Below are 14357 nucleotides of genomic sequence, written 5' to 3'. Positions count from 1 at the left end.
GAGTCAGCATGTGAGAGCAGCAGCCCTGCAGCCCCCCAGGTCAGTGCAGAAGGAGGCAGGAGTTGCTCCAGGCACTGGACAGATTCCCTGGCGGCCTGTGATGAAGCCCACAGCGAGGCAGGCCGTGCCCCCGGCCCACGGAGCCCACGAGGGAGCAGATCCCCACAAGCAGCCCAGGGAGGGCACCATGCCAGAGCAGGTGGATGCCCAAAGGAGGCTGTGACCTCCTGGGAAGCCCATGCTGGAGCAGGCTCCTGGCAGGACCTGTGGACCCTGTGGGGAGCCTATGCTGGAGATGTCTGCTTCTGAAGGACTGCACCCTGTGGGAAGGACACTGAAGCAGTTCATGAGGAGCTGCAGTCTGTGGGAAGGACTCACATTGGAGAAGTTTGCGGAGGACTGTCTCCTGTGTGAGGGACCCCGCACTGGAGTGGGGGAAGAGTGTGAGGAGGAAGGAGCAGCAGAGACAAGGTGTGATGAACCGACCCCCATTCCCCATCTCTGTGCACCACTCAGGGGGAGGAGGTAGAGAAAATGAGGAGTGAAGTTGACCCAAGAAGAAGGGCAGGGTGGGGAGAAAGTGTTTTAAGATTTGTTTTTATTTCTTGTTACCCTACTCTGACTTTTAACTGGCAATCAGTTTCCTGGAGCTAATCCTGTTTTGCCTGTGGTGGTAATTGGTGAGTGATGTCTCCGTGTCTTTATCTTGCCCATGAGCCTTTAATCTTATTTTTTTCTCCTGTCCAGCTGAGAAGGGGAGTGATTGGGCAGCTGGCATCCAGCCAAGGTCAACCCACCACACTCAGGCTGTGTAGTTCCTTAACATCACATTTGTAGCTGAGCTCTCATTGCAGTTGGCCACAGCATGTGTGAAAACCCTTTGTTTTGGTAGAGCAGGTACTTAAAAGCCCATCCTTTCCATTTGTGGCACCTACCTGAGTTTCTGTGTAGCTTTTCAGGTAAAAGAAAGAAGAATTAAATATCAGAAGTGCCAATGTTAGGTGCTGAAGCTTTAGCAATTGTAATAAATACAACAGGTCATCAGTACGTGCTAGGTGGGAGAAGGCTGAGCTGATAGCAGAGAAAGTTGGGTTGTCCTGCCTCTTGCCAAGAGGATTCTTCTGGAAAGCGAATGGGGAAAAGAAATGGAAATTGTAAAAATGTTTGTGGAAATGTTTAGTTAAGGAAGCTGAGGAGAAATGATTTGCATGTAGGATTCTGTAACACATCCACTGCAAAACCTTCACAGCTTTCAGGACCCAAAGTGTAAGTAAAAGTCATCTTTTCCCAGTTGTGGCCTTGAACTCTGTTAGCCTTGGGGCATGCAAAGTATTTACTGGGTATCAGCAAACTTCTCCTTCTTGGGGAATCATAATATTTTAGCACTCACTTGGATATAGTCAAAGACATTTAATTCTTTATTGGACACAAATGTACTTCACATTCACTTTTCTTTGCAGTCTTGGTATGTCTTCATTTAGCTTGGCAGTACAGATGCACTTTTGCTTTGCTTTGTGCTGCTGTTTTGTAATTTGTTTTGCTTGTCTGCTTGAACTGCTGAAATCTCCATGAATAGTTACATCTCTGCTTGATGTGTGTAACCTTGAAATCAGAGCAGTTAAAGCAACCTCCTTGTTACTATTCTATTTCCTAAACCAAAACCAAAATAAATCCAGAACTGGCAGCATGCTGTAACATGAAATAAAAGTCCAGAGGCAGGAAACTGCAAGCCAGATTTGATGCAGTTCTCAGGTATGCTCTTCTCCCATCATTGCATTCCCAAAGCAATTGTTTGGAAATTCTGTCCAAAGGTTGCGCCTGCCTTTGCAAATTAAATGACAATACACTTATTTGAGGTGTGGGGGTGATATGGCGTGCTCTGTTAGACAGTTATGGATTGAGATTTCAGGCCTTCACGGGGGAGTTCATCATCTCACAGTCCTCTTGCATTTGACTCAAATAAATATGCTGAAGCTTAAAAAGTTTATTTCCACGTCTTCAGAGTATGATCCTCACACATTGTCTTACTGCATTTTACCTCTTTTTCCATTGGGGAAATGGGATATAGGGTAAGCAAATTCGTCTCCCCAGGGAGGGCTGGATAAATCCCACCCTCCTAAATAAGTACCTGTATTTCTGGGTAGTTTTTATCTTTATGGACCAACCCTGAAAGCACAGTGTTACTCAGTGTTTCTTTCTCATGGTGTTGCAGGGACTCTGAAGCTGAGGTGTGCATAGTTCATGCAATTAAATGGGTATTTCTCCTGCTTTTTGCAACATTTGGGATATTTCATCTCTGCTTTTGGGGTGTTTTTGGCATTTTAAGTGACTTCCCAGAGGTCGCTGCTGTATGCTGTGAATCTGCAGGAGTGTTCACATGTGGGAACACTTTGAAGTCTGCAGTCCATATTATTTGGGGGGATTTCATGTAATATAATTGTTAGCTATGTGCTTGTAATTCAGGACATCAAGGATTTCCAGCCCTTACTTTGGTTGCATCGTGGTCCATCTGAGGCTTCATTCAGCAAAGTACCTAAGTGCATATGAACGCAGGGTCACTGAGCCAGGCTAAAAATCTTTTGAGACAAATTCAGTATTTCTAAGGAAAGAATGGAAATAAATAGGTAAATAAACCCTTCTCTTTCCCACAAAAAAAACTCACATCCATCCAAAAAAAATCGTATCACAAAATGTGTGGACTAGTCCTCTCAGCATGCATCTGCAAACTTAGCCAAGCTGAAGCCATGTTCTGGCCGCCCATCCTCTGGAATTACTAAACCTAAGCATGCTGGCACACTGAAAATCCTGGAAAAAAAACCTCCTGAAACTGGGGTCAACGCAGTTTGTGAAGATCTAAAAATCTTGTCCTGTGCTGCTCTTTTACCAGTGATTTAATGAAAGTTTGATCTTGTTAGTAACAAGTGTAATTCCTGGGGGATGGGTAAACCCAAGCTAATTTCTCGTGCTGTATAGCCTTATATATAAAGCAAAGGAAAGGAGTGTCTCAGACAGCTGGTCTAGGAGGAACTGCAGGAAGAGAAGAGCAGGAAAATCTCTAGCAATGATCCGTCGTGCATTTGTATTTAACACCGTTTAATGCCCCGGATTTGTGTCAATGTGGCAGACTGATCCAAGACTTTATTTATGGTTCTTACAGGGCTGAATTGTCTCATGAGTGTTGCTGTGGGTGAGATGTGTGAGGAGCAGTGGAAGATCCCCCAATTGCACTGTTTGGAGGTGGAGCTGGTTCTCAAGCACCAGGAGATGTGTCCTCAGGACTAACCTGAGCAATGCATCAAAGGGGCTTCTCATTTTGTTCAATATTCATGGTTTTCATCTTGCTCCCTCGCTGACTTTCTGATCTTCCAAAAGTAGCATGGATGTATGGTGTATATTCCCAGCTTAGGGAAGTCTGGTGAAGAGATGCAGGATATGTCGTACTTACAGTCTGCTGACTTGAAATTAGGAATTGTAGCTCCTGTTCGAGTTTCTGTAATGCTTCAGCTCAGAGGAGCAGCTTGCTAATAGCAGAGGCTGCTGGAATGGACTGTAGTGTGTTGGGTGAACAAGACCTGCAGTGCTTTTGGACTTGACTAGAGTTTCAGCTAAGAGCAGCTTCTGGGAAACGTACAAAAGCTGACCTGGGTGGGAGGCAGAATAGGGCTAAACCGCAGGAAAATCTATTGTAAAGCTGGTGCCAAAGACACAGATGTAAATGACTGTTGCTCTGGTGACTATTGCCAATCTAAAGCCAAACACCTGTTTAAAGCTTATTTAAACCACGCATCCTTTCTCTGTAATATAGCCCAGTCCAAACTCATATAAATTCTTCTTTGGGGATGATGAAGCTGTGGAGGAGCCCTGGATAGTTTCAAAGTTGGGAAATGAAGCTAACAAAACCAACCCAACCCTACCACCAAACCACAAAGCCCTACAACATTCAAATCCTCACTTCATTGTTCTCCATGTGGAGCAGGTTTGGGTACCTTGGCCAAAGTGGGACCTTGGGCATGAAGCTGAGAGGTCATCTGGGCAACGCCAATAGCAGTTCCTGGCACTGACTCATTGACACTTGCAGCTGGGCTGCCAGGAAGAAGGGAAGCCTCTCTTGGGGGCTGGAAGATGAATGTGTGGAGTACCCAGCTGGGCTCCCATCTCCCTCCTGCCCCAAAAGCCTCGAGCCCACAGAGCAGTTACGCTCTGCTCATTGCTTCCTCCCTTTCAAGAAGGCAGGACCTACTGGCATGCCTTCCTGCTCTGGAAAGCGATGGTTGACCGTGCTGTTGTGCTTGTGGTTTCTCGTTCGTTTGTGGCTTTGATACTTCCATGTAATAAATGAGCAGAAATAATTTATATTCCAATTGCTAATAATTCATACAAATGCTGTCTCAATCCATGTGAGCCATGTCTGCTGCTTTGCAGCATCATCCTTACTGTCCTGGTGGTGCTGGGGTAGGTATTTGCCTGTCCAGTGCCAGCGGCATGATTAGATATGGTGTAAGGCTACATCAGGCCATATACTGGGGCTGAATTTCTGCAGTGAGGAAAAACCTGCATCCTCCTTCAAAAGATCAGCTGGGAGGTGAGTCCCTTTCAAAGTGATCTGTGGTCCCCAGTATTAATATATCTTCTCCTTTTTTTGTCTTCACAGCCACCCAGATTGATCCCAGCGAACTACAGGAACTTTTTCAGGAGACTTCAGCCAATGTCTTCCGAATTAACTCCAATGGTGCGTATAATGAAAGGTCTCCTAGTCAATTGTGTGCTGTCCTGCTGATAACTCGTGTGCATATACGTGGTGTATGGCAGCTCCTGTTGTCAGGGAGCAAATATTAATACATTTTTTTCTGCTGCTGCATCTCACAAGCACCAGCACATGTCCAATACACAGTTCTTTATAAGATGTAAAAATATTCCACCATATGTTCCATTAAATAGGCACAGATATATTCCAATCCTTGCTGAGACCATATCCTTTTCTATTTTTAATTGTGTCATCTGTTACAATAGGGAGTTAGAGCGCAGAAAGGTGGAACAAGCCAGACTCATTTTCTAATGTGTTGCAGCACTACTGCATTCAGAGCCTGGCATATGAGCTTGCAAAACATCTATCTCCCTTATAAAAACACCAACACCAAAACTCTTCTGTTATTCTTCATTCTGTAAAATGAGCAGGGATGCTATTCCTGCTCATGTATCCCTGGACCCTAGAGATACAGAGTACTTCTCCCCTTTGGAGACATGCTCTGGCTCATCAGTTTTGTTGTGTTGGGCTGGAGGGATGTATTTTGCACACAGTTATAAACTAACATTGCAGAATGGTAGTTAATGTCATGGTATCTCAGTTCTGAAATACACTAGTATCAGACAAAAATCTAAAATTATCAGGTGCTGATTTTACAGTGGTCCCTGAAATTGCTTCTGAATCACCTGGACAGCTTCTCTGTCTACTCTCTTCTGTGTCTATGGAGACTGGCTGGGCGACAGAAGTGCCTGGCCTAGGTATAAAGAAAGGATCTTACTGCCTTCTTATTTCTGTAATTATTCCCCCACATGTCCCAGAGGTAAGGCCTTGGTCCTTGTAGCAAGGAATCCTTGCTAGAAGAAGGATGGGAAGTAAAACTTCCAAAACATAGTTGTCTCTTCTTTAGAGGAGTTGTGTATGGTCCATCTGCCAGGAGAATTCAAGCACCAATGTTTCTGTGACTAGAATGGATTGGTAAGTTTGAGTTTACTTTCAGCTATCATCACCTTGAGCTCCGGACCTCCTGCAACATGGATGTGCCTTTCCCCAAGAAGCACTGTGAGCCTCATTGCTGCTCTCTGCTGTCCCAGAAGGTGAAGGCCTGAAAGCAATGTAGGCTCCATGAAGTTGTGCAGCTGCCCAAGGAAAATAATTGTTCACACTTTCCTTTGTGCCTTGAATTGGAATAACCCTATGCAACAGGACAGGATGAGTGCTGGCTGGCTATAAAGCTGTTTTGAAGAGAAGACCTGGGAGTACTGGTTAACCACAAGTTGAACATGAATTAACAGAAATCATATTCTTGTGTCTAATTACTTAAGAGGAGACTGTAAAGTAGGTGGAGCCATAACCTCTCTGATGTGCACAGTGGAAGGAGGAGAGGCAAAGGGCAAGTGAAACACAGGATATTCCAACTCAATGTGAGGAAAAAGGCTCTGCCCATCAGGGTGTTCAACCAGTGCAACAGGACCCCAGAAAGGCTGTGAGATCTCTATCTCTCAAGATACTCAGAGCTTTAGAAGACCCTCAACAACTTGCTGTTGAGTGGAACTTTTCTTAGCAGAAGGTTGGACTAGAGACCTCCAGAGATCCCCTCCAACCTGCATGAGTCTATGATTCTTCAGTATTTTGTCAGAACCTCAATTACTGCACATACAAGATGATTCTGAATGGGTCAAAAGCAAAATGGGAGATATGCAAACACAAAAAAAATATTTATTGTTCATTATTTGTCAGAGGAGTTACTGATAGAGGCTTTAAAGTTGTTTAAAACACTTGTTATTCATAGTTTTTTGGCAAACTGCTTGGATATGACAAGTTCAACAGCTTTCTTCACAGGGCAGAATCTGAGAAATTCAGCCATTGAAAGTCATAAGTCATCTTTGGGTTGCCAGTGGTATTTGTCCACTGGGATACTGGAGATAGACTGGAGATACTGGTGGGATAGACATTGCTTGGGGTGAAGGACAAACACGCACTGCAGAAGGTGGAAAAAAATCATAGAATCATAGAATATTTGAAGTTGGAAGAGACCTCTGGAGGTCATCTTGTCCAGCCCCTTTGCTTGTGCAGGCCCACCTAGAGCTGATTTTCCCAACACCAGGTCCAGATGGTGTTTGAATGTCTCCAGCGATGGAGGCTCCGTGACCTGTCAAGGCAGCCTGTGCCAGTGGTCACCGTCACAGTAAAAATGTGTTTCCTGATCTTCATAGGGAACATCCCACATCTCAGTTTGTTCCTGTTGTCTCTGCTCCTGGCACTGGGCACCGCTGAAATGAGCCTGGCTCTGTTCTTATGGCACCCTCCCTTCAGGTATTAAACATCTGTAAGATCCCCATTCCACCTTGTCTTTTCCAGGCTAAACGGTCCCAGCTGTCTCAGTCTCTCCTAATAGGAGAGATGTTCCAGACCCTTAATCATCTATGTGGCCCTTTGCTGGACTCTTTCCAGTAAGTCCATGTCTCGCTTGTACAAAGGAGCCCAGAACTGGAAACTACTCCAGGTGTGACCTCACCAGTGCCAAGCAGATGGGAAGGATCGCTCCCCTAACGTGCTGGCAATGCTTTGCCTAATGCAGCCCAGGGTACCATTCGCCTTCTTTGCAGCAAGGGCGTATTGCTGGCTCATGTTTAACTAGGTGTCCACCAGGACCCACTTTTTTCCGAGATTTTCCTTGAGAAAACTCCAGTGTGGTGACCTGAGCTTGGGGCCCCTGTGGCAGCTTGGACCTCCTAACTGTGATCCTTGGTAGTTGGATTACGGACAGGTGTATAACCACATTGTAACACACAGAAAGAAATACCTGGATTAGGTATCAACCTTGGTTGCTCCAGCACTAATACTTTGACAATGGTAGTGATGAATGGTAGCAGCACTTCTGCTGTCAAACCAAGGGCTCAGTGTGACATTTTGCAACCTGCTTGTGACTCTGTGTCTGCTATTAAAATCCAAACTAGCCAGGTTAGGGCTGTCTTGATACATCTCTGTGCTGTAATAAACTCCTACTGTAGTGAAATTTATCTTGAGAAGACCTTAAGATGAGTGGTGCATCTTTTTTGAAGTGCCGTGGTCCAATTTCTATTTTTATTCATTGTTAGAATTGCATTAATCCATTCAATTAGGTTTTAAGCAATTTCAGGTGGTCTTTGTTTTTCTTCTGGAGATGGCATAGAGTGCATGATGATGTGCTTTCTGTTAAGAGTTACCTGCACTGAGTGCTCTGTGAAGCAGGTAATGACAGTGCCTGTACTTAAAACTATTTTGAAAAATTGGAGAGGGTATAGAGAAGAGCTGCGACAACTGTTTGAAGCCTGCAAATCAGGCTTTAAAATGCATGCCATCTGAACTTCTGTTTGAGACATCTAAGAGGACTTGATCATGGTGTGTAAGTACCTCTCTGGGAAGAAAGACGTCAAATAGATAGCATAGGGCTCATTAATCTAACATTCTCGCACATAACAAGATCAGGAGATAGGAGTCAAAGCTAGACAAATTCAATCTTTCTGTATGAGGATAACTAGCCATTAGAACTCTATATGGAGGGGATGTGATGGATTTGGCATTGCTTCGAACCTTTAAATCAAGATTCGAATGTCTTTTTATAAGATATACTTTAGTCCAGCTACACTCTACAGTCTTGATGTAGGATTGAAGGGACAAAATTTTATGGTAGGAAATCAGATTGGATAATCAGAATTGCTCTCTCTGGCCTTTAAAATCTATGAATCTATGAATTTATAATGCCTTTTAAAGTGCTTTTAGGTTGAAGAAATGCCCATAAGATACTCTACTGTTGTTGCTCTCTTCACCACCCGTATTATTTTTCTGTCTGCTCAGGTCAGTTCCATTCAGTTTGTATGTGACTTCTTCGTAGCCTTTTCCCAAAAAGCGCATCTTTTCAGGAGAGGAATGCTGAGTGCACTGCTAAGATTTGGAAGAGCTAATCCACATTAGGTAAAGAATTTGGCACGGTTATAAAATGGGAAAGGATGCCCTTGATCCTTTATGCCCTATACAGCTGTACTGTATGGTCTTTTCAGGAAACTCAGTAAGTCCTGTCTGAGAGCATGCAGCAAAAGTCAGTGCCGTTGTTTGTGTACCACCACGCGAGCGGCTGAGCAAGGAACGAGCAGCTGCATTGCAGATGCTCACCAGAGGTTGGTTTGTACTCCTCTTGCGCTGGGCATGATGTGTTGAATGGTCTACAGGATTGCATAAATTAAATCACCACTCCCGTTTTCCTTCTTTTCTTGCCTTGCTGCAGCCTTTTGGGGGTTCTTCAGGTTCCCCATGGTGTTTGGAGACCAAACCATGCACCTGGAATGCTCTTCTCCCTCTTGGGATGATGAAGATGTCACAAGCTCCCAATGCTATTTGTGTGTTGTTTAGATTCCCAGAATACGAGGGTGTGGGCAACCTCGGCTGTATTTTTCCTGGTTTTGGGTAACTATTAAGAACTATTTTTAATGAAACAAGAAGTCAACTTTGTACTGGGATTTTAAAGCACTGGTTTGTTTTTTTTTGTTTTTTTTTTTTTTTTTTTTTTTTTGATTGAATAACACTACAGAAGTAATAATCACTGCACTCTTTGTCTGTCTTTGCTTTCCCTACTCTTTTTGCTGAAGTCTGAGCCTTTGGGGTGATTTAAATTCTTGGACAGTTCAGAACTTTCCTCCTGGCCAAGGGGGATCTTTGCAGCTCTGAGCTGATTTTGGCTGATCTCACGTATAAATATCTCCTGCTCCCTTTTTCTGCTGTGAAAATGAACATCTTCATGTGTAGAATAAGAATCTTAGCCAGGACAGCTGGTTCTGTTTATGTGCTACTGGATCACTCTCCTGCCAGGTTGTGAGCTCACAGACTCCCCCCCCCCCCCGCCCCCCCCCCTTCCCCTTTACAACAGTGTCAAGGGGTAGGGTGAGGTTTTTCCTCTTCTTTGCATCTGCCTTCTTTCTCTGATTCTTTGGGGACTGTCCCTGTTGAGCGTAGGGAAGGTTGTCTGATAGTGCTTTGACTTAATGCAAGTTTTATGGAGTTTTTTGTTTAGCTGATTTTTATTTTCAAGGAAAAAAAAAAAAAAAACAAACCCACAAAAAGAAGCTCAAATACTCTCTGAATTTGTCTTATTGATGCCTTTTTTCCTACTTATTTTTATCAAGGTTTTGCATTTTTTCCAGTGTACAGCTTTTAGCTGCATCTCGGTATATGCCTTATAAATAAGTGAAATAACCCTCGTAAAAGGGGTCGGTTTGTCTAGAGGGCTGATCAGTGGAGGATATACTGGAGGAATCAGGCCTGTTTTGGCCAGATGGAGAATCTGAGTGCTCTAATGCGCCTTTTCCCTCTCTAATTCCTGTTACTTGCTCATTCATGACTCCCTGTGACTGGTTGGTGCCATGCGCAGTCCCATTACCTTGATCTGAGAGGCTGAGCAAAGGATTTTTCAGCATCTCCCAGGTGTGATAACATCTCCGTTGCCATCTGAGGATGGTTTCTTACCCCCATTGATTTTAGGGATTGCGACGGCATAGACAACTGGAGCCAAACTCTCAGTTTACGTAAATCATTGCAGCTGCAACAGCAGTGAGCTCTTCTGAGTGCCGTAGCCCGGAGGACTAGCGCATGCCTTATAAAATTCAGCGTACAAGGCTTTTAAAGCAAGATGTCAGTTACACCACTGGCTTCACAGCATCTCTCTAGCACAGATTGACATGGTGCTTCTTTGGTAGAGTTACTGCTGGCATGGTCAGAGCTGGTAAATTTTGGGGGGATTTTCCTTATCCAGCACAGGAATGACACAGATTTTGATAGAGCGATTCTTGGTCAAAGCAAGTTAGATTTACCCCAAAACAGCTCAGTCTCCCTCAGAACCAGTAGACTCAACCTGGAGTCTCAGTCCTGCTATTTCCCAGGTAGAAGTCATATCATGTGCCTACCTGTGGCTCTTCCAGAGTGCGTACCTTGTCCTTTGGGGATAACTGACCTTTATGTAAGTATGTAAATACTATGCTCACATTATAATATTAGATAAGATTTTAGGATAGGGACTTGCATCTCCGTCATTTTGTCACCTGACTGACAAGCACTTACCTCTTCTTTTGCATTCCTGTCTTGGATTCCTTTGCCTGCATTTCTCTTTTCCAAAATATTTAAGAAATGTGAAAGCTCTTGGATTTGCCTCAGTGTAAAATGGTGTGTGTGTGAAGTCTGGAACACCTCTGTGCAATAAGAAAGCGGCTTCCTACTCTGATCTTCTCCAAAGCAGGCAATAGCAAAGGTCTGTACTGTTTTCGCAAAGAACTGCTTGCATATCAGATCTGTCTTCCATTGACCTCATGTTCATTTGTAGGAAGACACTGGCAGAGTAGCTTTCACTTTGAGTTGTCCTGATGTTGCAGCTCAGCTTAGAAAGGTGCCTGGATGCTGTAGTTGCGGTTTTCCCTTCTGGAGTTGCACACGTCTAACACATTCTTAGAAATTCAATGGCTGCACTTGTGCTTCCTCTACCTTGACTTGATATCTGTTCTCCAAGGACCACACTCTACTTTGTTCCGAAGGGTTGATGGGCCCAGAGATATTTTTAGATGATGCTCACTGGGTCTGGCTGAGCCCCACGGCAGCCCTCACGGTGCTGTGCTTGTACCGGGAGCTAGGAAGGTGGTGATAACGCACCAGGGGGTTGGCTGCTGCTGAGCAGCGCTGCACAGCATCCAGGCTGGCTCTCCAGCATTCCCCCCTGCCTCACCAGTAGGCTGGGGGTGGGCGAGACCCTGAGAGGGGATATTACCAGGACAGCTGGCCCAAAGTGACCGATGGGATGTTCCATACCATAGGATGTCTGCTCAGATATAAAAGCTAAGAGAAAGGAGGAAGAAAGGGCATTCATTATTTACGATGTTTGTCTTCAGGAGCAACCACTACACGTACCAAAGCCCTGCTTCCTAGGAAGTGGCCCAACATCATCTGCTGATGGGAAGTAGAGAATAGCATCTTTTGTTTTCCTTTGCTTCCTCGCGCACAACTTTTGCTCTTGCTTTATTCTATTGCTTCATTAAACCACTTTTGTCTTGACCGACAAAGTGGGTTTTTTTCCATCTTACTTTCTTCCTTCCTCTTCTGCTGAGGAGGGGAGTGATAGAGTGACTTGGTGGGCACCTCGTGTCCAGCCAAGGTCAACCCACCACGGATGCAAAATATTGTCTTTGAAAGGGACAATATATAGATTGCATGGGAGATTGATTTCTTAAGACCAGGGAGGAGGGAAGAAAGGGAAATATAATATCTGTGAGATCTAAGTTTATTCTTTAAAACATTGTGTATCCAGCAAAGGATAATAATTATTACCTCAGTTGTAGACGATTCCTTGAGGCTTTATCTAACCGAATTGCCAAATTCTACACTAAAATCTGTTACTGCGATCTAGCAAGTAGGGTGAAAATATATAGTGGTATCTAAGCTTGTTTTGAATATTCATGTTGTTCAGGCACATTAGTTAGTTTTTATACTGTTTAGTGACTTTTAGTGTCAACCCAATGAAGCCCAAAAGAGAAAAAGGGATTTTGTCTGCCAGATGAAGTATAATTCTATGACTTCTTCAAAGTTGCAGGCCAAGTCCAAGTCTGCACAGTCATTAAAACAGAGGATTTCTTAAATTTCTATGGAAATAATTGAGCCATGTTTCTAATCTGTTCTTTTTTCCTTCCTGAAATACTGAAGCGTGACTGATAAGGAGTTATGAGTTTTTGCAACTGGAATCGTCCTGAGAAAATCCCACATGTAAATATCAAGAATGTCATTTATTTAGCATCCTTCATTGTGGAAGATCCTGAAGTGCTTTGCATACTTGATATGCAAAGTCTAAAAGTAGTGACCTGCTGTTAATATGAGAGTGAATTTGAGACAGTGAATGTGTAAGGGTGTAAAAATGCAACAGTACTAGATTTCAGCTACTTTTTTATACACACACATATATTTCTTAAATCTGAAGTCACTGTGTATTGCAAAACATACCATGCTTCCAGCTTCAAGCTGCTCTTAGGGTAGAGTATTCTCCTCTCCTGATGGAAAAGCCCAAGAAGCTCTCTAGCTTAAACACAGGAGGTGATCACAGTGAAGCACTCCATTTTATCTGAGCCAAAACATAGAAAAGATTTTGAGTGTTGAAGTCTTGAATAATGAGATAGAAGACATCAGAATGGACAACAGTGTTCTGCCTCTTAATCGCCTTTCAGAGGAATTAATCATTATTATGCAATTTCTTGCCTCTTCATTTAGGGCGCATTTCCAGCTGGAGATGCTCCATACACAGTTCTCTGGGGCGGTGTACCTCCTGAGGGGTGTACCCCCTGAGGATGATAAGCAGCGGCTTACCACTCCCAAGAGTGCTCCCCCAGTCTCCTGGCAGAAAGCACAATTCCAGCCCTGGGAATTCCATGCCATTGCTGTAACATGAAGAGTTAGAAAGTTTGAGACTGGAGGAGTCAGAGATCTGTGCCGGGTCCATGGGACAGAGTTTTTCTTGCTGTTAAAAGAAGTCATACCCCATCATGTCATAGTACATGATACATGGCTTCACCATTTATGCATCCAAGGAACCCAGTTTATCCATTTTGGGGTAACAGCTATTGCTAGATGTTTTCCCCTTTGTCTCCTGTGTCCCTTGTCCAAACACTACTTCACTGTATTGTTTAAAAAATAAAATTAAAAGACAAACAAATGAATGAAAATCCAATATTTTTTCACTGTAGAACTGTACTACTTCCTTATGGTTTTATTCTCTGCTGTTGACAGTGACTGCTTTGGAAAGAAGCCTCCGATCTTTGGGGACCTCAAAAGATACTCAAGAGCTGCAGGATGGACTGTGAGTTTGTTTTGAAGTGCTGCAGATCTTGCTTTCTATCAGCCTTTTCTTTTTTTTTTCCTCACCTATCCTCACCCTTTCTTCTGTCTTGTTTTTATAGCTGGACACTTTTTTGTCAGGCTTACTTCGTTTTGGTGTTTTTTTTCCTTTCTGTTGGTGATTAATGATGGTAGGATGTGTATTGATCATATAAAGCTTTGCTTGTGCTGGTTTCAGGTGGCAGAGAATGGTAGGTAGATAACAGAAAATGATGGGCCACAGTAAAAATGGCTTTTCTGTGGCTGTGTATGTGTTGTTATTTTTTGTTGCCTGTTGTTTTTTTAATTTAGTTTTATTTATTTTTAATGTGTAGCCAGTGTAGGATGCTGCACTGGTCTCGGCTGAGATTACACTTAATTTTATTAATATATTATTAATAATAGTATGGGGCTGTGGTTTGGATTTGTGCTAGAAACAGCGCTGACAACACAGGGATGTCTGGTTCCTGCTGAGCAGCGCTCACACAGAGCCAAGGGCTTTGCTGCTCCTCACCCCACCCACCAGCCAGCAGGCTGGGGGGGCACAAGGAGCTGGGAGGGGACACAGCCGGGACAGCTGACCCCAGCTGACCCCAGGGGTATGCCAGGCTGTATGACAACATGCTCAGCACATACAGCTGGGGGAAGAAGGAGGAGGGGGGAGGGAACAATCAGTATGATGACGTTTGCCTTTCCAAGTCACCCTTATGTGTGATGGAGCCCGCCTGCCCTGGGG

At 44.0% G+C, this 14357-nt stretch overlaps 1 protein-coding gene across 7 annotated transcripts in view; it reads left to right on the top strand.

Moving 5' to 3' along the window:
- The window catches only part of TSNARE1 (t-SNARE domain containing 1), a 506791-nt gene that overhangs the window by 168249 nt on the left and 324185 nt on the right, over positions 1 to 14357 (top strand). For all 7 annotated transcript variants that reach the window (XM_040587253.1, XM_040587255.1, XM_040587249.1 and 4 more), the window contains 2 exons: positions 4652 to 4729; positions 13535 to 13604. In XM_040587253.1, coding sequence (XP_040443187.1) covers positions 4652 to 4729; positions 13535 to 13604 — 148 coding nt within the window. The remainder of the gene's footprint in view (positions 1 to 4651; positions 4730 to 13534; positions 13605 to 14357) is intronic.

The sequence above is a fragment of the Falco naumanni genome, chromosome 3 (genome assembly GCF_017639655.2).
Source record: "Falco naumanni isolate bFalNau1 chromosome 3, bFalNau1.pat, whole genome shotgun sequence".
Taxonomy (NCBI): domain Eukaryota; kingdom Metazoa; phylum Chordata; class Aves; order Falconiformes; family Falconidae; genus Falco; species Falco naumanni.
This window is presented reverse-complemented; position numbering and strand designations above follow the sequence as displayed.